The 22,412-nt window shown below is 37.1% G+C and overlaps 1 protein-coding gene across 1 annotated transcript in view; it reads right to left on the bottom strand.

The window, feature by feature from the left end:
* Positions 1-22,412, bottom strand: part of LOC102222180 (POU domain, class 2, transcription factor 2-like) — a 68,412-nt gene that overhangs the window by 12,165 nt on the left and 33,835 nt on the right. The window contains exons 2-3 of the mRNA XM_014470177.2: positions 798-863; positions 30-58 (exon numbers count right to left, since the gene is read on the bottom strand). Coding sequence (XP_014325663.2) covers positions 30-58; positions 798-863 — 95 coding nt within the window. The remainder of the gene's footprint in view (positions 1-29; positions 59-797; positions 864-22,412) is intronic.

Raw genomic sequence — 22,412 nt, 5'->3', positions numbered from 1 at the left:
TTTAATATTATGAAATGTTAAAAACCAACCTGGTCATCAGGACTGTTTCTGTCAGAGTCTGAAAAACAAAAATATACATGATCATAATGCTATCTGAATCACATGTTTATCAATTCATATAATTAGGGTTAAATACTGACTACTTTAGTCAATTTAAATGCATTTGGAGGCTAATTTATATATGTTTTTATTTATTAAAGAACAGACCCTTTAAAACTAAAACTGTTCACTTGTTTTTTTTCATGAACTGTGTTTTTATCCAGAGTTTTTTTCATATTAAGAGCTGAAAGCCTCATTTTTGGGGACATTACTGGCTGTTTTATGCTGCCATCATCTCCAAAATCCATTAAAAGTTTCTCCAAATGATGCAAAAAAATGGAAAATCAAAACTTTTCTCTTCTCAAAGTATTTGTATTTATAATTAGAAAAGGTAAAAAAGAAGAAATCATGCAGACAAGTTACTTCCCCCCCAAAATTTAATCCATTTAATGAAGCGTTCTTCATAAAATGAACTTTAAGGAAAATCCTGAGCTGCTTCTTCATCACGGTTGTACATAAACAGAGTGTTTTCAGTCAGAGGCTTTCATAGAATCACTGCAATACAGACTGCTACAGGAGATCCTTCACAATCAGTCACGCTGTTTTTATCCATTAGTAATTGTTTGGATGGTTATTTTTGTTTTTGAGTGACGTAATAAACGTCTTTGTACCACAAATGAGCAGCCTCGAACGTTTTATGTATTTATTTCCTTAATAAAGGATCGGCGGTTTATTTCATGCAACTGATTGTTTTGTACCTGAACCGTCGCCTGGATATTCAGCTCCAGGTTTCTCCTCCCCTGGTGCTTTGGACATCCTGATATCTGCAGAAAACACAACCACACACACGCACACACAGTCAGCATTACAAAAAAATACACATATGTTCACCATAAGAATCCTGGTACCAAACATTTATATATATATATATATATATAAAAAAAACCCCAACAACAAATAAAAACTATTTTTTACATGTATATTTTGACACTGGATGGATTTTTTAAAGATTATTTCACTTTTTTTTTTATTTTTTAGACTTACATGGAATAATTTTGTGTCTAATTTATGTAAATGCTACACAAAACCATGTTTTGCACAATGTATTATTATTTTTATTGTAAAAACAGAGTTAACATTACTGATTCTCTTCCAGCACATTTTTCTCCAAAGTGTCCACAAGCAAGCATGCCTGCATCTGAATCCTATAAACTTTAAGCTTTATCTTGTGCTTTTTCATCCAATTATAATCAGAGTTCCTCTGAAATAAGTGCCTCCACTTCTGAACTGCAGCCAAAAATTGTTCCAGAAATAGCTGTGAGTAAATGTGCTGAAGCTGCTGCATGAAAGCAGGGGAAGGTTTAAAAAGAAAGTTTTCCTGGCAGGAAACTTTCCTAATAAAGATCTCTCTCTCTTCTTTCTGTTTGTGGTCACATCTGGGATTGCAGCAGTAATTGGACCTGGAAGAAAAGCTGAAACTGCTATGCTGAGCAGTTTCAGCTCCCAGATAAAACGGCTCTTTTCTCTAATCCTTTGTCTATTCTACACTTTTAAATATGCATCATTTTATTTATTTTATATTGAAAAAGTTAAAATGCAGTTAGGAGGTTAGATGTTCAGTCTACTAGCAGATAAATCAAAAATAATTAACATATATAATATAAAATAGAAATAAACATGAATGACCTACAGTAGTATTAATTTTAAAACAAAAACTTTATATTTCTGTAATAGCCAGAAAAATAAACATGTTAACTCAGAGAAATAACTACTAATTGCAAATATGATAAAAATCCAGGGTGAGTTTTGTATGTTATCATGTGCTATGACGTCATGGTCAGTGTTAGAGAGAAGTTCAAAGTGTAAAAAAAAGAAATTCAAGGGCGTAATTATATAAATAAAATCCAAAACGCGTCTGTTTTTATTTATTTAACTTTTTTTCTCCTTTGAATTTAAATGAACGATAAAATACATATAAACATCACCCTCAAATAAATTTCGGTATTTAATTTACATTTTTAAAATGAATGCAAAAAGCAGTTTAACGAGGTGTAGGTTTGAATAGTCTGCAGTTCCACAATCATACCAGAAGGTGGCAGCACTCTCTTTGTGTTCGGAGCGAACAAACAGCAAGGACGCGAGCAAAAAGCCTCCGTTGAATGAAGGTAATAATTTTTAACTACAAATTCTGAGTGGCTAATTGATATAAAGATATAACATTTCTGACTTAAACAAAAATTAAAATATCAAATGGAGGACTTTAACTTTTAAAATTGAGATGTAAGGAAGCAGACAAAATTCACAACCAGCTACCTAATCTTTTTTTTAACAATTAAAAGACATAATATTTCATATTAAATGCTAAAATTAATTAGCACAACTGAACAACTGTGACGTGGGTGTCATTCAGACACCCACTTACAATGAACACAGAATAAAATTAGATTTCAGGAGACTGGAAGTTTTAAGTTTATGGAATAAATATAAAAATCTAAACCCACGATCACAAAGAAATATGTATATATATCATATATACATGATATATATATATCATAAACATCTTACAGAATGTAATATTCTAGATTTTATGATTCAGCTATTTCCAGAAACCATTGGTGAAGTCTACACGCTTGGATTTAAACAATTTTTTTTTATTTTGAACACAAATATGTGACTTTTTCTAGACTTTCTTTCTGCACACAAACACAAGAATCCACTAAATTATTTTAATCCATTTTGGATCCTTTTTCTCAACCATTTTGTAAAAAATCTGTTCATTCGCATCCCGAATCCCAGATATTCCTGATGTACCATGATCAGGTTTTACTGGAACATCTTTAAAACTTTATTTCTGATTTTGATCCGTTTCTGGTCTACACTGGAGATGAGTACAAAAAAATTACACTCAAGCAAAGATACTTAAGCATATTTTTCTAAAGTAACAGTAAAAAGGTGTGTGTCCCTAATGTTGAAAAAACAAATTTGCATTTGCGGTGTTTCCATTAAATAATTAAAGTCACACGTGAATAAGTTTGTTCATGCAATAAGTCATTAAAAACATGAACCACCATGATGCTCCAGCTACTTCCTGTCGTCTTCAACATCCGGTTGTTGATCATGTGACTCGTGATGTGAAAAAAGCGCACACACTGCGGTTTTGTGAAATACACTAATTTTGACTCTGCCAAAAAACCCAAAAACAAAACAAAAAAAAACAAACAAAAAAAACATCTCAGCCAAAACTTTTTTATCAAAAAACTTTTTTTTTTTTTTAAATTGGTGTGTTTCCATTTTTAAAATGTCAAATTGCGTAATTTCAGAGCCGGTCCAAGGTACATCCTTAGAGCCCCCACACCACCAGGGGGCCCCAAAGAGCAAAAACTTAGCGTGATATTTTATTTTTATTTTTTTTAATAACACTGAATAATACAAACGCAACATTACACATAAAAAAAACAATCTATTATTTCTTTTATAGCTTTAGTGGTGGCTGCCACTGTTGGGAAAATATAAGATATTAAACTTGTTAACTGTACATTCAGTGTTTGAATGATGCCATTTTCAAACAAATCTATTCAATTAAAATGACTTTGGCATTTTTCCCCAACTTTTGCTGCCGCCATTTTGTGGCGTATGGAGTGCCGTAATTTAGTGACGGCTGAAAAAATAAAAATAAAATAAATTTCACATCAGTTAGAAAGGCTAATAAATAGATTGAAAATCAAGAAAACAAAAGATATTATATCTATAATTTCAGTATATTTTATCTAGTTTTATAAACAAACAATGTAGTTACAGTTAAAGTTTCCCCCATTATTTATAGTTTTTTATTTATTTCTGGATCAAACAATATTTTCTTAATTATTAAGAAAATAATTATTATTTTCCTAGTTTTATTAGTTTGCAGTAATGCATTTGCCCCGTTGGGGGGGCAGTCAGGGGGTGGGGGGTGGGGTAAAAATGGCTGCAGGGGGTCCGAAACTCAGCGCCCCCCCTCCCCGCCTCGGTCACGCCTGTCAGGGGCCGGTGACAGACGGCGCGTGGGTTTTTGTGTGTGGACTGGAAAGGGGAGGGGAGGCTGGAGCTGTTTGGCGTGTGGAGGTCAAAGGTCAGGCACATGGTCTCTGCCACCTCACACACACAAGCTGCCTCCCTTTTTTCCACCTGTCTGCCCCCCCAACCCGACATTCAGCGCAGAGAATGCAGAAAAAAACAAAATTAATATCACTCTGTTTAATTCACTTTGTTTTATTTAAAGTTGAGGATAAAATTAGGATTTTAATCCGTTTAAATGAAACTTTGTCAAAGGAATTTGAAAAAAGAAAATCTTTGTATTTTAATTTTTTTTCTTAAAAAAGTTCTGTTTGCATCAAACAATTCTCTTTGAAAATGAGAAAGATTAAATTAAGTAATTGTTCTGATCTATTTCAAACATTTTTAACAACAGTCTTGTATTTGATAAAGATGAAAGTCTAAAATTAAAAAGTAAATAATGTTCATAACAAAAAGCAAATTAAATGTAATTTCTCTCTAAATAATCCAGAACATTTTAAAGCTTTTGATCTTAGTTAAGCTGTGTTTTAATAAAAATCCCTTCAGCTGCCTTTAAACCTATAAGTTTATGTTTTCAGCCTTTTATTCTTCACATCTATGAAAAACATTTCAACGACCATATTTGGTCAGTAAATCAGGAAGCAGACAAACTCAGATTTGTTTGGATTTCAGTTTGTTTTACTGCTTCATCTAGAGTAAATTAACTGACATTTCGTTTTTACAGTGATGGCTTCTGATTATAATGAAAAACAGCCACAGTTTGTAAAATCTAGATTCAATGAGAGGATGAAAATGCTTTGCACTCCTGACAAAAAAAAAAGACTGTTTTCTTTTGACTGGGCCTTTAAATGTAAAACCAATACACTGCTTTAAAATTTTCTGAATTAATTGGAATAACTGCACTTGAATTGATCAGATTTCGCTCTAAAACAGAAGTCGAGTTTTGCATTTTTATTCTTAAATGCAAAGCCAGAAGTTGAACCAATGAAAGGTTTGTAGTTTGTCTGGTTTAACTGAACTGTAATCTAGATTAACAAACTTTTTTAAATCTCATCTGTTCCTACGGGAATATCAACCTTTTCTGGTTTCTATTATTTCTTCTTTGCTCTTCTTTTGATTAAATCAGAAAATAGCTGATCTAATCAAAAAATGAGCTATTTTCCATCATCTTCAGTCTCTTCTAACCCTTCCTAACATTTAAATGATCCTTCAGCAATTATTTATTGAACTTTATTTTGTGCAAGAGGTGAAGTTTTAGCTTGCTTGTAAATCCAAAACTCCAACTTTAACGCTAAATGCCGTTGTAAAAGGTTGCCGGTTTGATTCCAGCTCCAGTTCCCCTCATTTTGAAATGTCTTTTCCTGACAAGTGAATGTGTGAACCTTTGAAAATGTAAACGCTTGGTGGAGAGACATAAATTAAAAAGAGACATTTTCCTTAAAAAAATAAAATGAAATTTTGCATAAAACACAAACATTTAAGTTAGTTGAATTTTTTTTTTTTTGTAATTAAACCCTGAACTGAAACTTTGTTTAGGTGCTTTAGAGCAATTTAAACCTGTTTCCATTAATTTCCTGGAGATGTTTCTGCTTTTTTGATCCGTCTCTGTCCTGCCGTTACTTTGACAGACGAGTTTTGGGTTTCAGCGTCGAGGTAAACCGGATTATTTCCGCCTCTGAGAAGCGTTTGTAACATTACAGCCACAGTTTCCGTCTCTCTCCGCCTCCGACTGTCCCTTCCTCGCCACTCGTCTTTCCCCTGCAGCAGTGGTCAACGGCGGCGGCGGCGGTCGCAGCGCTGCTGGACAGAGCTAACGCAGGACACATGGACCCGTTGCCAGGCAACAGCAGTGTAAGATTGGGGTGTGTGTGTGTGTGTGAACAGGGCTTCTGCTCAGATGTTGTGTGTGCACCTGTGAGAGTGTTAATCATTAAGAATAAGCATGTTTCTCTGCCCTGCAGGTGCCAAAGTGCAGCAAACTATGTCCTGCATGCTAATGTCTGCTGCTCTCACACTAGCGCAGGACTACACGTTGTCTCAAATTTGTTTTTCAGGTGACATGCATCTCCTCAGTTAGCAGAAAACCAGAGTTTAGGGTTAATGACACACTCTGATTCTGTTTTCTGACATGCTGGAGAACAGCAGAACATTCACTCAGGTAAAGGTTAAAGACGAACCAAACAGTCAAACGCTGAAAAATCGGACATATTTTGGGACGTATTAAACCAGATTTCCAGTCTATAAACTGGAAACAAAAAAAATCAGAGAAAGGTTAGTGACACATGCTTTGATGTTCAACTCTCCATCAAGAACCAGTCGGGACATTTTTCTTTCACTTTTATGCATCAAAATCATTAGAAAACCAAAAGAAAAGGCAGGTCAGACCTGAAAGAAACTGGAGATATGATCAGTTTCCATCTCCGATCTGCATGAAAATGTTCCTGCTGAGCAGCTGAGGACTTCTTCTACACCTAAATATTGACGACCTCCTCCTCCTCAGCATGCATCTGCTGCAAACAGAAGCAGCTGCCTGGGAGTGAATGAGTAAACTCATGCTTGGACGCTGATTTGTGGAGGAGTTTCTTTCTTTTTTTTATGCACAATTGGAAAAGAACTGAATGTGTTGTGTTCTGTGCACACGTGCATCTTCAACGTGTGCACGTGAGCGTGCACGGGCGCCTTCTTGAATATGTCTCCAGAGTGTTTATTATATCCGATACAGTACCTCTTTCTCGCACCACATATTTCTGTGCCGATCGATTCCTCTGACTCCCGACAAGACAATAATCGCACCTCCCTCCCTCTCTCCTTCTCTCTACCATTATTACTGCCCTCCCTGAGGAGCACAACGCAGGGATGGAGGGATAAAAACACAGAAAGAACGGGAGGGAGGACAAGGGGAAGAAGGAAATGGCCACTGTGGTGTACTTCCTTCTTCCTCCAGAATCTCAGCGTTGAGGCGCAAAGATGGAGGCTGGGATGCTGGAGTAGAAGGGCGTAAACTTTAGAGAAAAATGGCGGACAAAAAGAGACCAGAAGTGTTTTTAAAAAACGGAAACAGCAAGAAGAGACGGCAAACAAAATGTCTGCTTAAGGGAAATTCAAAGGAAAATAATCAACAAATAACCAAAATACAAAGAAAGACATCTGGATTGAGCAAATGTGGGGGGAAAAATTGGCCAAAATGAGAGTGTGGAACAGAGAGCAGCAGCGTGACGGAGCGTCCTCGCAGGAAATAGCAGGAAAGGAGAAGATGGTGACAATTGGACTAACAAAGACACACAGCCTCGCCTTGATGGGCCGAGTGTGAGCGATTGGATGAGGAGGGAGGGGGCAGATTGTGTGCAACAGAGTAAATGACAAAAAGAAACAACGGGGCGGACAGAGAGATGGCCGAAAAACGAGACGGCGGTCTGAGAAAAGCTGAGGCCTCGACGGAAAACCTGCGATTCAGAAACCAAAGCAGGAAGAAACAGTTGAATTAAAAATGTTTTGCATGAAATGAATGAAGTGTTTTTTTAATTTCAGGACTGAAACGGGATGAAAAGTCGAACCCCCGAGGAGCGCAGAATTTCCTCCGCCCCCGAAAGAAGATCGTATTATTTTTCAATCTGAGCTTATGAGGTTGTCATGTGACCGCCGGGATATTTATGTTCCAACTATTTGGATTGAGGCGGAAAATCCCAGCGGTGTGAAGCCGGGCTGGCTTTCTTCATGCAGGGTTTTGTTGCGGATCAGATGCAATAAATCAATTATCTGCATGATAAATTAAAACAAGGACAACAACTTCCATTTGCATGATTTATCGGTTTTCTCTCTCTCTATGAAAAACTGAAGTTTTGGTCTCAACCAGCCCTTTTCTGAAGGATAATTGTGATGCCAGAGACTTCATAATTCCTTTTATTTGTCGCTTTGTTTATTTATTTTGGACATTTCCAGTTCCAGTGTTAAACATTTAATTTAATTTAAAGTTTATTGATCTTTGAGTGGGTGTAATTGCATTAAAATGCCATTATTAGTTGAAAATGGTCTCAAAACAACAATATCATCATTTATCACATTAACTTCTGGGACAATTTATCATCCAGCAAAACTAGTTATGGTGTCAGGCCGACGCGTGCGGCTCCACAGGTGCAGAGAAACATGTAAAGGAGGAGAGCTGGACGTCCGGTGATCTATAGAACGGGCTGCGGGCCATTAGACGGCCGGGTTTACAGCTTTATCGATTGAACCCGACTTAAATTGGCTCCCAATTAAACAGAGCACTTATTTGACCTCTTTACCCCTTCCCGTCGATCCGAGCTCGTCTCCATCCACACATCCGTCTCTTCCTCCCTCCGTCTATTTAAACCCGGCTCTTTCATCACACAGAGCTGCTCTCCTGCTTCCTCCTGTCCTTTTCCCCCCAGATGTGATCTTTGCTCAGCTTCTCTTTTACACTTTCTTTCAGTCAATCCGTCAATCTCGCCTTAAATAACAGCGATGAATTATTAAGCGTATTTATTCAAACAGCATTAATTATAAAGAAGGGAAGCAGAAGAAGAAGTGAAGAGCTTGGAGGAGAGGTGGAGAAAGAAGACGAGGGAGGTGAAAAAGGGGGTTAGGAAATTGGTGTGGCTAGCGGAACAGTGCCTCGTCCTCCTCCTCCTCTCCCTCCATCCCCCCGTCCTTCCCTTCCCTTCCCCGCTCTGCTTTGTATTCTGTGGAGATGACAGGGGGAAAGCTTTATTGCTCTGAGTTTGTATCGATCGGGGCCCCTCAGAGGGGGTAGCCAGACCCGCGCACGCCGGAGGCCGCCGGTTGCTGCCTGCAGCCCCCGACTCGCACCAACACCCGCTCCCTCCCCTAGTTTTTTTTTCTTAGAAAATTGCTGCCTCCTCTTTCTGGTTTGGAGAGGTCAAGAGACAAAGCGCGGTGGCTTTTATTTACCGTCGGCTCAGGAAGCCTCAGAGTGCAAATGAAAGCGTGATCTCACTCCAAAAACATGGACACACGCTGCATGAATATTCTCACTGAGCCGGGTTGCCAGATCTGGCTGACGAAAACCAATTTTTCTGGATGATACATTTTCCCTATAATTATTACAATAATTGATTATACTGTTGTATGAGACAATTTTAAAGTAATTTATTGCATAATAAAAGTTTGTCCTCTCAAAGACAAACACTCCACACTGGAGTGTTTGAAGATACTTTAAATACCCAAAATAAAACAGAACCTAAACTATGAATAAAGTCGATTATGAAGTCTCTAAACACAATAGCTCTTCAAAAAATATTTATCATCAGAATGGAAAGTATTGAGCTCATTTTAGTTTATTGTGCAATTAATTGATTAATTGCTTATTGTGGCTTAAAAAAGAAAACAGAATCTCAACTTAATAGCACAGAATTTCATGAAAAGTTTTATGCTTTTCTGCCACACAATGACAACTCGAAATAAATTTCCTCTGAAAACTTTCTAAAAACCCACCAAACATGTTCAAAAGCAGCCCAATCTGGCAACACTGATGCTCACTCAACAGGGTTGCCAGACCTGACAGTTTCCAGCCCCAAAACAACATAAATCCAGCCCAAATCTCAACTTCTAATGAATTCATCATAATAGCCCCAGATACAGTCATACATATAAAAAGTTTGTGTCCAGTATGTCATTGCTTGCATTTAGACTTGTGACAATTTTCAACATTTCTGGTTGTCCTTTATTATATTCTGACCAGAACCAGATCCCATTGGGCCTGCAGAGGATTGGACTCTTTGAACACAATGACCCTGGAGTTTTGTGCAGCAATATTTTGGAATTTTAAAAAAATGTTGTGCTTTTCTGCCACACAATGACAACCATTTCAAAAGAACTTTCCGTTTTAAAAGCCCACCAAATGTTGTGAAAAGAAACTAACAATCTGCAAAAAGCATTTTTTTCCAGACAAACAAAAGCAACTCAATCTGGCAACACTGATGCTCACTGAGCAGGTTTGTAAGATCTGCCAGTTTCCAGCCAAAAACAATGAAAACACATCCAACAACCCAAATCTTAACTTCTAATAAAAATAATGTTTTATAGAAAAACATGAATTTTTCTAATAATTGTTTTTCTATAGTACATGTAGTACTATAGAACTGTAGTTCTACATACAGTCATTCATACCTGACTCTTTAAATCATGACGCTGCCCTGGGATTTCTGTTTTACTATCTGACTAACCATTGATGATGTCACAGTGGACAGATTCTAGAGATTTTTATAACTATTGACAGCGGCCATAGTTTTAGTAACGCGCAGGTTACTAAAACGTGTTCAAAAGTAGTCCAATCTGGCAACACTGATGTTCACTGAACTGTGTTGCCAGATCTGACTGACAGTTTCCAACCCAAAAACGATATAAACCCACACAAAAAAAAATATCCCAAAGAGTTTTTTCTCTCCTTTTAAATAATGTTTCCCTGGGATTTGTTGTATTAATCAATACTACACTTGATTAATCCATAACTAACCATTGATGATGTCACATTCAACAGATTCTAAAGGTTTCAATAACAACAATTGGCAACAATGACAATTATTTTGTAAAAACCCACCAGATGTTGTGAAAAGCAGCCCAAACTTTAACAACCTGCAAAAAGCTGTTTTTTTCCCCCAGCCAAACATTTTCAAAACCCACCCAATCCGTCAACACCCCAACTGAAACACACACATACACACACACCCACACCCACACACACACACCCCGGCTGCAGGGCTGAGCTGCTGTCCCATCAGAAATCCCTAATCTGGGAGCGTGACCGTCCTCAGTTCCAGCAGCCGGGGATCAGGATGCTGCGGGCGGATTCCAAATTTAAGGATGAGATGGGATGGGGATGCAGGTTCCTGCAATCACCCCCCGGGGGTGGGATGACGGTTTGGGGCCGGGGGTGAGGAGAGGGAGGTCGAGTGGTGTGATTTACCCGCCCGTGCTCTCCTCGCTGTGAACCCAACCTCTCAGCATTTCACGGAGCGGACGACCACAAGAGGGTTCTAAACACAGTTTTTGGTGGAAGTCGGTTTGCGCTCCTGTGAGACGAAGAGTTTTATAACCTGGAGGAAAACGATCACCACTTCACAGAAATAAAAATGTTTACATGAGCTCACTGCTTATGTTTGGAACAGAAACTCACACCAAAACAATCTAAATTCATGAATATTATGGCTTTAAATATTGATTTAGTCTTATTTTGACTCACTGACTTCAGCAGAAATAACACTTACTCTATATTAATTTTTGGATATCATGAAACAAACTTTTTACTTTGGTTTGAAGTATCGCTACTCTTACTTTCTTACTTGAGTTAAATTTCTGGATGCTGTACCCAGTGTGAGTTCATTAAATAAAGAACAAACTTGTATTAACCACAAATTCACCAGACAAAGAGACACACACCTGTAGTTCTAGTTAAAGTCTTATATTGAAATATACCTTTCACGCTAAAAGAAATACTGCTTTACTCTTAATTGAGTAATTTCTCGGATGGCTGCGTTTTACTTTTATTTGAGTAACTTTATTTTGAAGTATTTCTGCTCTTACTTGTGTAAATTTTCTGGATACTTAACCTACTGTTAGTAATTCCACTGAATTTTGGCTAAGATAAATAATTTTAACCAAAAATTCACCAGACACAGACTTGCAGTTTTTGTTAAAGTTTCAAACAGAATTAAATTGATTTGCAAAAAAGTTTATTTTGTTATTTCTTGGATGACTACTTTTTACTTTTACATAATAAAAACAATTTGAGTTTATAGCGACTCTTTTAGTTTAGGTTTCGCATAAATAAAAATATTTTATTTTGTATTGAGAATGAAGGATGTGTAAGAGCTTTCTTTCAGCCAGCTGACTGGCAATGCTCAGCAACATGCGGGGGAGGGGAAATGTCACACTACTTTCTTATCCACCTGGATCACTTTGTCACTTTCTGCAGCATTTCATTTAAAGAGCTTTAAACAGCAGGAACAAAATGATGTGAACTTTTTGTGGTTTTTAAGCCGTAACCTTTTAGAACCCGTTTGAGTAACTTCATCAAATACCCATTTAGAACTGGGTTCAAATGCAGCTGCTGAGGTTTTCTTGCTTCCTGAATGAGGTTAGTGTCACAGCGTATCAGTAAAACGTAAAATCATGTCCTGCTTAATGAAATGCAGATCATATTTTTGCATCAAAGCCGGTGAAAGTCAATCCAAACAACCATATCAGCTTTCAGTGCGAATGCACGTTACCAAAAAAGTCCAATTCATTACTTTCTATCGGTCCTCTATTACTGCAATAACAGGACGTTACTTTGCAAGTATCTGTTTTTACTAATAAGTTGTGTTAAACTTGGAGTTTATGCAACATTTCAAATGAAAAGCAACAGCAGGGATGAAGGATCTCAGAGCGAAGTGTCGCCCGCATGGTGCCTGATATTATGAAGGGATTTATTTATGGTATTAATGCTTCACACTGCAGCCTTGTGATTAATCCACATTTTTCTCACTCAACATTACAACTCTGTCATTGGAAACTACAACAACTTTTTACTGAGAGTCCATCCAAACCATGTGATATATCAGTAATGGGCAACGTGTGAATGAACGGCACTTAAAGTATAAAAGTCCAGTAAATATTGCTTTTAAAATGTCAAGATTGCACATCTTGTTGCTGCAATTCATGCAGCTCTAGAACTGAGGGCTAAATGTGAGAGTCAGGTAGAGTAACAAGATGTTAGCTTGCCTGCACCTGTTTTTATTTTAATTTTTTCTTCCAATATGTTCTGTAAAAGCCTTTAAAAAGTTGATGTTTTCTGTAACCACCAGGAAACAGACAAAAAATAAAAGTAAGTAAATGGTGGATTTTCAGTTATATTTTCATCTAATTCAGTTTAAATAAATTTTTAAAAATTATTTTCATGATGTGCTGAGATTTATCAGTATTAATCACTTCATTGTAGTGACTGTTGATGGTTTTCAAAAATCATTTAATCTCTCATGGTCTCACGAATTTTGTGTGCAGAAGAGAAGTTATTAATGTATGTTATGTTAACAAATATAATATATACTAAATTATTGTAAACTTTTATTTTACCAGTGTAGATTTGATGAATAATTGTGAAAACTTCATGTTGTATTTATGTTGGAAACAAACATTCAGCGAAATGAGGGAGGATCCCAGAGAGATTACAGATCAATCGAGCCAAAATGTTGATTTATTTAATATCTGTTTTACTGATTTAACATCCTCAGCATCTCAACAACAGTTTAGACACTTTATTTCGAGATCCCAGAATTGTCACCACCTTCCACTTAAACTCCATTTTGCTGACGCGGGCCGACCGAATCGTCGTGCCAACCGTGGAGAAGGACGGACGGACGGACGCACAGATAGAAAAATAAAAAAAATGGCCGTCCGAAGGGGCGAATGAGCGCTGAAGGCCACGGCGTCCCCCTCCTTCTTGGACTGTTTGGCTTCAGAGAGGCTGTTATCTCTCTATTTTTACACTCCTTCCATCAACAGACCGCCCCAGACCCACTTATGTTCACTCACCAAATGACACGCGGGGACACACACACACACACACACGCACACACACAAATTATAGATGTAGACAATGAGCGCGGTGCTGTGAAGCCATTGTGAGTCATAGAGCGAGTTTGGACGCACTCTGCAACCTTTTCCAGACTCTTTCCTGCTGTTTGATCACGACTTATTTTCTTCAATTTGGAAACGTTTCTCTGAAAATGGCGACCCTCGCTTTGCTTTATTTTCTGAGGACATTTAATCTGTTTTACATTTGACTTTATTGAATCCTTTTATAAGAAAAATAAAACGAGAATGATGAAAACTTCAAGAGCATCAAGGTCACTTCTTTCAGGTGATTTTTGAATAAAAGCATTTTATTTATTCTCTTCAGAGCTACTTCACAGCCAAAACATTTTATTTACCAGAAAACTGATTGTGTGAAAGAGGCTGTTTGAATCCGTCTTTCACCTGATAATACACACAGAAATGATAAAAAAAAGCTCTGAAATAATCACAACAGAAGGGTGAAGGCAACTGACCTAACACACACACACACACACACCCACACACACACACAGCCACAATTACAGGCATCCAGGGCAGAGATAATTACAACGACACAGAGAACACGGGTGTGTGTCGGTGTCATTGTATGGATCAGATCCACAGGGGGTAGACTATACAATAACGACCAATTTAATGGAAAAGTCTATCTTTTTCTGCTTGGAATATGATTGTGTGTTCAGACTGTAACACGACGGGGAAGTCAGCGTGACGCCATTATGCTTTCCCACAACAATAATACACTGAACACAATGTATGTCTTATCATTTGCACTATAATCAGGTCTTTTATTTAGCTGTGTGTCTGTGTGAGAAACCGAGAGAGAGAGAGAGAGATAAAAGCACGGCGACACACGCTGCACGGCCGCAGCGGCGTTGGAACGAGCACGCCCCCCGCCTGGCCCACCGACCTACCACCATTTCACACCGCTGACCAGTACAAATTGGATAAGGGTCCATTCTCTCTGCACCAACACACACAACACGTACAGCGCACACAAACACAATGCATGATCACCCCCCCCCCCCCCCCCCCCCCCACACACACACACACACAAAAAAGACTCAAAATGGCTGAAATGCAGCGGTTAGAGTCGGTGGTGTGTGAAGCTACAGCGGCGGACAAGTGAGAAAACGAAGGTGAGTTTGCTCTTCAAGTATCTTCAAAATTTACAGAAGAAAACTGAAGATGGATTTATAATAAATTGGAAAAAATAAACTTATTTTGTGTGAAAGTGTTACATTTGGGAAACGTCAGCATTTACAGCATAAGCACATCATTATTCAGGGTTTACCAACAAGTGATAAAAGAAATTATTCATGATAAGATAGTTCGTCTTTATATTTTTTAAGCTAATTGAGTTTAAAATAAAGGGAGTTTAAAACAGAACTATTCCCACATCATATTATTAAAAAGGCTCAAAGCAGCCGCAATTAATCTTTGAATTTGGTCCTGTGTCTTAGTGCAAAACCTTCACAGCTTTAGACCCAAATATGAATCCAGAAAGCTAAAAGTTCAGATAAAATTTAATAAAACAAGCACCTCCTACCTCTGGTTTCATGGCTTACTGCATATATATTTTTAAACTTTAAAAATATTGTGATTGCTGTTTAACTGTCAGGAAATAAAAGGGATTTTGTTGGACACCGAGTGATTTTCTCCCAGTTTAAATAGTCCATATGAACTGGGAGCAAGGGTGTGATATTCACAGTGTTCTGCTGCATCAGGACCCGGTTTGATGCTAAAAATCAACTAACTTTTTGTGAAATCTCAAAGCTCTGCAAGTGAAATAAAGTGCTTAGAGAATTATTAGCTACACTAATCACAAAGCAGGTCATGCTGTCAGTTTCACTTTCAGCTTTAAGCATCTGGAATGCCGAGGTGAGAGATGCAAAGGAGGTAAATGGGTAAATGCGTATGGCAGAAGAACAATAATGGGATAAGTGTTGATTACATGCCCCTGATGCACGTAAACAAGAAAAAAAAACTAAGCTAACTTACAAACAAATTATAACTCAAAATACACGTAATTATTCCTTATACTATAAAGAATAATTTGATTCCTTACAGACCAAAATTAGTGGGAGTTCTTTTCTTAACGTATATTGGGTTTAATATCCTTTTGATTACGTCTATATATGATATTTAATGATGCTTTCTTGAGTTTAAACTTTTCAGTTTCTCTTTCTCTTTTGTAACTTGTGTCTCTGCAGCTTTTTCACTTTAATTCCTTAAATATTTCTGCACCCTGAGGATGTTGCTATGAAACCCAAATGATTGGGATGTGGTTTTTTAAACCTCAGATCATTATGTTGGGTTGTATTTAACCCCCCAAATGTTGATTCCCCTCAGTGTAATTAGAGTGTGACCCCCCTGTAGGGTCCGGTTGTGTGGATTCCTGGCTGCACGCTGTGTGGGTCTCCAATGTTTGCCTTTATGAGTCGGTCCGCTCTGGTGTGTCAGCCGCCACATGGGAACTGGAAACCATTCATGTTTTCTCTTTAGGCATTTATTTTCATCTGGAAAAAAAGAATCTTTTTTGGAGTTTTGAATGAATTCATGAGAACTAAAGGAGCTAAAACAGGTAAAAGTTTAGATTTTCATCATTAACTTGTAAAAAATGTTTGTTTACTCTAGAACAATGAGCTGGAATATCTAACTTACTGATATTGGAGTAAATAAACATGAAAAAGGGAATTAAAGAGCAAAGAAAAAAACAATGCAGGAGTTTAACAATATTTAACGACATGCTGGTTTATAAAAACTGTATAAGTGAATCCATTATGAATTCTCCTTTGTGGCTTATTAGGAGAAGAGTAAATGTTTAATTTCTATTCATTGCTCTTGTAATAGACTAAATAAAACCCAGGACAGCCCTTTTAAAACTGAGTTGCATGTACGCGCTTCGCTTCTCATGTTTTTATTACAATAACTGATTCTTAGTGCATGGTTTAATAAGTTAGAGCTGATATTACTTGTGTGTAGGTTTCAAGGAGAAAGAGAGATAAAGGAAATAAAGACATATGTATTAATTTACCGGATTAAAACCCACAGCTTTACAAACAAATATATTAACAAGGAGTTTTTATGATGAAACATTTCTGAAGTGTGTTTTCTGGTCCTAACATTTTGCTTACTCACTACTAATCAGATGCATTGGCTTCCACTTTAAGCTGTTTAATGTGATGATATCATTATATATTTGTAACAAAAGATTAGATTAGCTCTGACTTTTACACTGCAGGGTATAAACATGTAAAACTAACTAGAAGATCTACAGATTTGCTGTATAATTTTAACTTCTATTAGTTGGAAAAACAAATATAAACAGATCTATATGAAGATGAGGAACATTCAGCCATAAATACTTTGCAGAATATGCTGCATGTCTGTACTTCAATGGAAATAAACTATATAAAAAGCTGATAATTGAATAAACAGATAATGAGTCCTTATGAACATAAATAAATTAGTAAGATCAGCTAAATGTCTAACAGCTCAACAGTTATTCAACAGCAGGAGAAATATTGCAAACATTACTTGACGTTTTGGTTCTGTTCAGTAATGCTAAAGTTTTTATCTATTTAGTTTTTGCCAAAGTCGTTGTGTTCTGTGATACAATTTCAATAAAAGCAAACAGCAGCTGTGTTCTACCTAAAAAACAACTCAGAAAGCCTCAAATTAACCTGAATAATATGCAGCAATTACACAACACAAACATGCAAGTTATTAGTTTTTAGAAAGACTTAACAGAAAGTTAACCAACATAGAACCACAACATTTCTTTAAATTACCAATCCAGATGAACAGTTTAGTGTTAATCTGTTAATCAATAGAAAGACATTGAGCCTAAATATGACTTTTTGTCTCAGCCAGATCTAGAGAAACTCATCCATGCGTCCATCTTCAGTCGTATTGATTATTGCAACAGCGTCTTCACAGGTCTGTCCAACAAATCAAACAGCTGCAGCTGATCCAGAATGCTGCTGCTCGCGTTCTCACTAAAACCAGGAAGATAGAGCACATAACACCAGTTTTAAAATCCCTCCACTGGCTCCCTGTAGCTCAAAGAATAGACTTTAAAATACTGTTGTTAGTTTATAAATCACTGAACGGCTTAGCACCACAATACATTAAAGATCTGCTGTTGTTGTATCAACCTTCCAGACCTCTCAGGTTCTGGTTCTGGTTCTGCTCTGCATCCCCAGAACCAGAACCAGAACCAAACGAGGAGAAGCAGCTTTCAGCTTCTATGAACCACATATTTGGAACAAATGTCCAGAAAACTGTAAAACAGCTGAAACACTGACTTCCTTTAAATCTCAACTAAAAACCCACCTGTTTGTATTTGAAATGTAATCAATAGCAAATTTAATGATGTAACTTGATTTAATGTCGTGTTTTGATTATTGATTCTATATTGCATTATGTTTCTGTGTTTGTTATGATGTAAAGTACTTTGAAATGCCTTGCTGCTGAAATGTGCTGTACAAATAAAATTTGATTTTGATTTTTTCTCAAAATTTCTCCCACATCTGAGTCCCTTTATTAAAAAAAACAAACAAAGTACTTCCAGATAAATTCAGCTACGTGTCAGAGGAGATGCTTTAAGCCTCTACATTGTTAAAGAAATTAAGTAGAAATGGACTGGGAGAAAAATTTATCCAGCATTTTAGACTGTTGACAAAAAAGACCCTGGAGGTGTTAGCTAGATTAACTTTATATTCACAATATTTTGAGAAGTTAAATTAGATTAGATTAGGACTGCAACAATTAATCTGACTAATCATGATGAATCTATAACTGAAACAGTCATCATTTATGTTGATTAATTGTTAATTGGAGTATACAGAAGTATACAGACTCTAAAAATGCCATTTGCTGAAAGAGCAACAGAGTAGCAAGACAAAAAATTAATAAAAATATCTCAAATTTTAAAATTTTACAGTTTTAGCTTCACCTAATTCAAATTCTGAAAAAAAAGAAAGAAAATCTATTAGGCACATTAGGAAATTCATTTATTAATCAGTTAATGAAAAATAATAAAAATATACTGAAATAATAAAAAAGTTTAGTTTTAAGCAGACTTTTTCACATATTGATTTTTAGAAGTATTTTTAAGCTGCAGATGCGTCATTTTTTACAAATAATCATAAACCCACTAAAGAAATGATGCTATTTTAGGCAATAAAATGTTTTTCTTTCTTGAAAAAGTTGCAGGTAAAATGTATTTCTAATATTGATTTAATTTAACATTGAATGGAAAATCTGCAGAATGTGCCAATTTTTTTTACCTGATTAATCGTCAGAATAATCAATTCCTAATTTAACTTTCAGTTGCAGTCCTTTATTATTTAGTTTTGCTTTATTATTATTGTTATTTTTTTTAAAAGGTGGATTTAACTTTTAGAAAATCCATTAAAACTAAACTATAAAAGTAATTTCTAAACATTAGGTAAATAAATAGGAGAAGGTAATTTAGTAGATCTTTTTAAATGATGTATTACTGAGTCAGCCTAAATTTGAACATTTCCATATCTGTAAATTTGTGTGTTTATCCAGCAGAGGCAGCCATGTGGCCCAGAGTGTTTACATTTGTTGACAGGGGCACACCGGGTTATATCTCACGGTAATCAATGAACAAGGGAACGAGAGGAGAGGAGGAGGGAGGGAGGGAGGATAAAAATCGGTAAGGAAAGCAGGTTATCTCCTGTCATTAACGGAGGGATTCCCGCGTGGGAGGGAGGGAGAGAGAGGGGGAGTGGCGGGTAGTGTAAGGGAAAGACCTGGATTCATTGAGAAAAAACACAGCGTGTTTGGCATGAAGAGAAAGCAGACAATTATCTATATTGATTAAAGCCAGCCAGCCAGCACGGAGAAGACAGAAAACTATGGCTGGATCAATAGCGAGGGAGGAAGAGAGAGAGGGAGAGAGGGAGGGATGTAGGCCAGAGGAAGGAGGGATATCTGCAGACAGACGAGACGGGATGGGTTCAGAATATTAGAGGTGGATAGAAGAGGAAAACTGGTTCTAAAAAGATGAAGAAAGACAGGAGCTGATGAAAAGATGACTGTTGAGAAATCTCACAGTGATGAAGGACAGTGGTGGATTCATCAGCAAGGCAGGTAGGATGTTAATGAAGACGACAGCTGGATAATTAATGACTGTGATCAGTACGAGGTGACCGGAGTTGAGGAGGAACAGAGACGCTCTGTGGCCTCTCTGTAACCGTCCTGTCTAATTAAACTCCTCATCAACCAAAAATGACCCGAATCCGTCAGCACTGCGGTGCTAATTGGTGCCATTTACAAAAGCAGGACTCAAAGTGTCATGACAGATGTTAAAAAGCTTTACTTAAGAAATTATAAGAGTGAGGAAACTAGGAAATTTAGAAATACTAATAACTTTACGTTTTTATATGCATAAGTAAAGTAATATATGGTGTTTTTCCACCTGATAGTCCGGCAGACAACATTTGTCACAGTTTCACTGTGGGGGCGCTACACCAGGAACCACTGATGGAAACATGAAAACCTGTGAAGAAAACACTGAGCGCAACTTCCTTCTTCACAAAAAGTAAATAAAAATGGAGTGGCATCGGATTTTAGCGGTTGTAGGATGTCTCATATTTGGCGAATAGATGATGGCTATCTGGACAGCTGAAGAACTCACCAACTAGAAAATGTTTTCATTATTTATCTATATTTATCCATTATTTAACTTTAGAAATGACCTACAACCTGCAGCTGATTTTGCATAAAACTGCCTCATAATGATCTCCGACATCTTTTTATTTTAAAAATAGCAGACGATGGATATTTGGATACCTGATTAAGTCATCAACTAGCAAACAAATTATGCATTATCTATATTTATCTATGAACAAACTTTAGAAATGGCCTAGAACTTTTATTTTAAAAACCTAATGATCACATTTTGTATTTCTAGATAGAGCGCTGTCTTTAGTTTTATTTTTGACACAGGACTTATTAACTTTTGTCGCCATTTTATTTCGTTCTCTGTCACTTTCTTTCCCTTTACCGACTGATTCTCTCCAAGCAGCCTCCCCTCCGCCTCCTCTTGTTTTTCGCTTTTCAACTTTATCCACAATTTCTCCATCATCTCTTCAGCCCCGTCCTCATCTCTCCACCTGTCTCTCCCTCCACAGGGTCACGCTGATGGTCACCAAGGTGCTGTAGTGAGCAGTATAGAGGATTGTAGGTCTGGGGCAAAATGGCCCCTAAATGGCTCTCAAACTCACGCTGGCTTTATTGATGCTCTGGTCTGACGCCAGCTAGCCCACAATGCTATGTGTGTGAGAGAGTGTGTGTCAGAGGGAGAGTGGCACTGATTGCTATGTTGATGAAACAGAATAGTCCCACATCTCTCTGAAAGCTTCTCAGCTCAGACGGTGCAGAGAGACGAGACAGAGACAGGTGGAAAACACATGATTTTTGGTGCACTGAGCTGGTTGTTTCCAGAAACATGCTTTAAAAATAAAATAAAAATACTGGAGAAGCTTCACAAACTAAGAGTTCATGTTTTCGCACTTTTAAATTCAAGTTGTTTTGGGTCCAGCAATGCCTCATGTTGCAATTCACTGCAAATGTTGCGCCGATTCCCTCCGATCCTGCTCTGATTATATATGTGTAACTTAAAATGTTTTGAACAGATTCCCTGGCTCCGAGCTTGTAGGCGTTTCATAATAAATAGAAAATACAAGAGAAAGTTGCTGATAAAACTTACAGCAAAACAAGCAGACAACAAAACATTGAATTTGTTTGGGTAATATTTCACAGGCTCCCAAATCAGCTCTACTAAGAGGGCGGTAGCTGAAAACAGTTTCTGTGAAAGTTGCTCTCCTCCTGGAGTCTGGAGTGAGGCTGAATTTAGGAACATTTCAAACTGTTTTCACCTGCTTGGGGTGAATTAACAAGGCTGTGTCTACAGTCAGATATTTACAGTAAACAGAACAGCAGTAATCAACTACAATACTTCACATCAGAAGGTAAATATGAGCAAAGTCTAAATTGCAATGAGTTTTATGTGAATCAGCCTTTATACGGATAAAGTGCAGGTTAACCTGTCATTATAACAGTTGCCGATAGTTACAGGAGTAATACAAAAGAAAATGCATGTTTTTTATGAGGGAATGACATTAGAAGATGATATAAAGCTACAAAAGGCTGATTTTACATAATATTCCCCTTTGTTGTTTTGTTCGCGCTATCCCCTACGCCACCACGGCACGCCCATAATATTCCCCTTTTGAAATAATTTGTGATATAAACTCTGAAAAATCTCAAAAACTACCACAAAAAAGAGGAAACACTGTAATACAAACAATTGTATTGAAATTTAAAAAGTCAAGATGGACACAGATTCATTGTCCGAAGGTGGAGAAATTCAGGCGTAACAGCAGCCAGTTACAGGAAGTAGAACCATGCAGATTCGTAAAAAAGTAAAAAGAAAAAAAAAAAGTCAGGGCAACTTTACAGCATCAGAAAAATTATTTGTTTGCCCAGAAAATCCAGTTTGTTTGGGGAAGTGTGAATGTGCAATCAAACTCTGATGTGGACTAAAAAAACAAACCAACAAAAAACAATCTAACTGGTGTCAGTTCGGTTGAAGTGAACTCTGGTGCGGTTCGAATGCATACGTGAACGCCAAGCTTTGTTGGAGACGGTTCCAAAAGCAAAAAGTGGACTACAGCGCAGGGAATTCTGGGTAA

Source organism: Xiphophorus maculatus, chromosome 13 (genome assembly GCF_002775205.1).
Source record: "Xiphophorus maculatus strain JP 163 A chromosome 13, X_maculatus-5.0-male, whole genome shotgun sequence".
NCBI classification, from domain to species: domain Eukaryota; kingdom Metazoa; phylum Chordata; class Actinopteri; order Cyprinodontiformes; family Poeciliidae; genus Xiphophorus; species Xiphophorus maculatus.
This window is presented reverse-complemented; position numbering and strand designations above follow the sequence as displayed.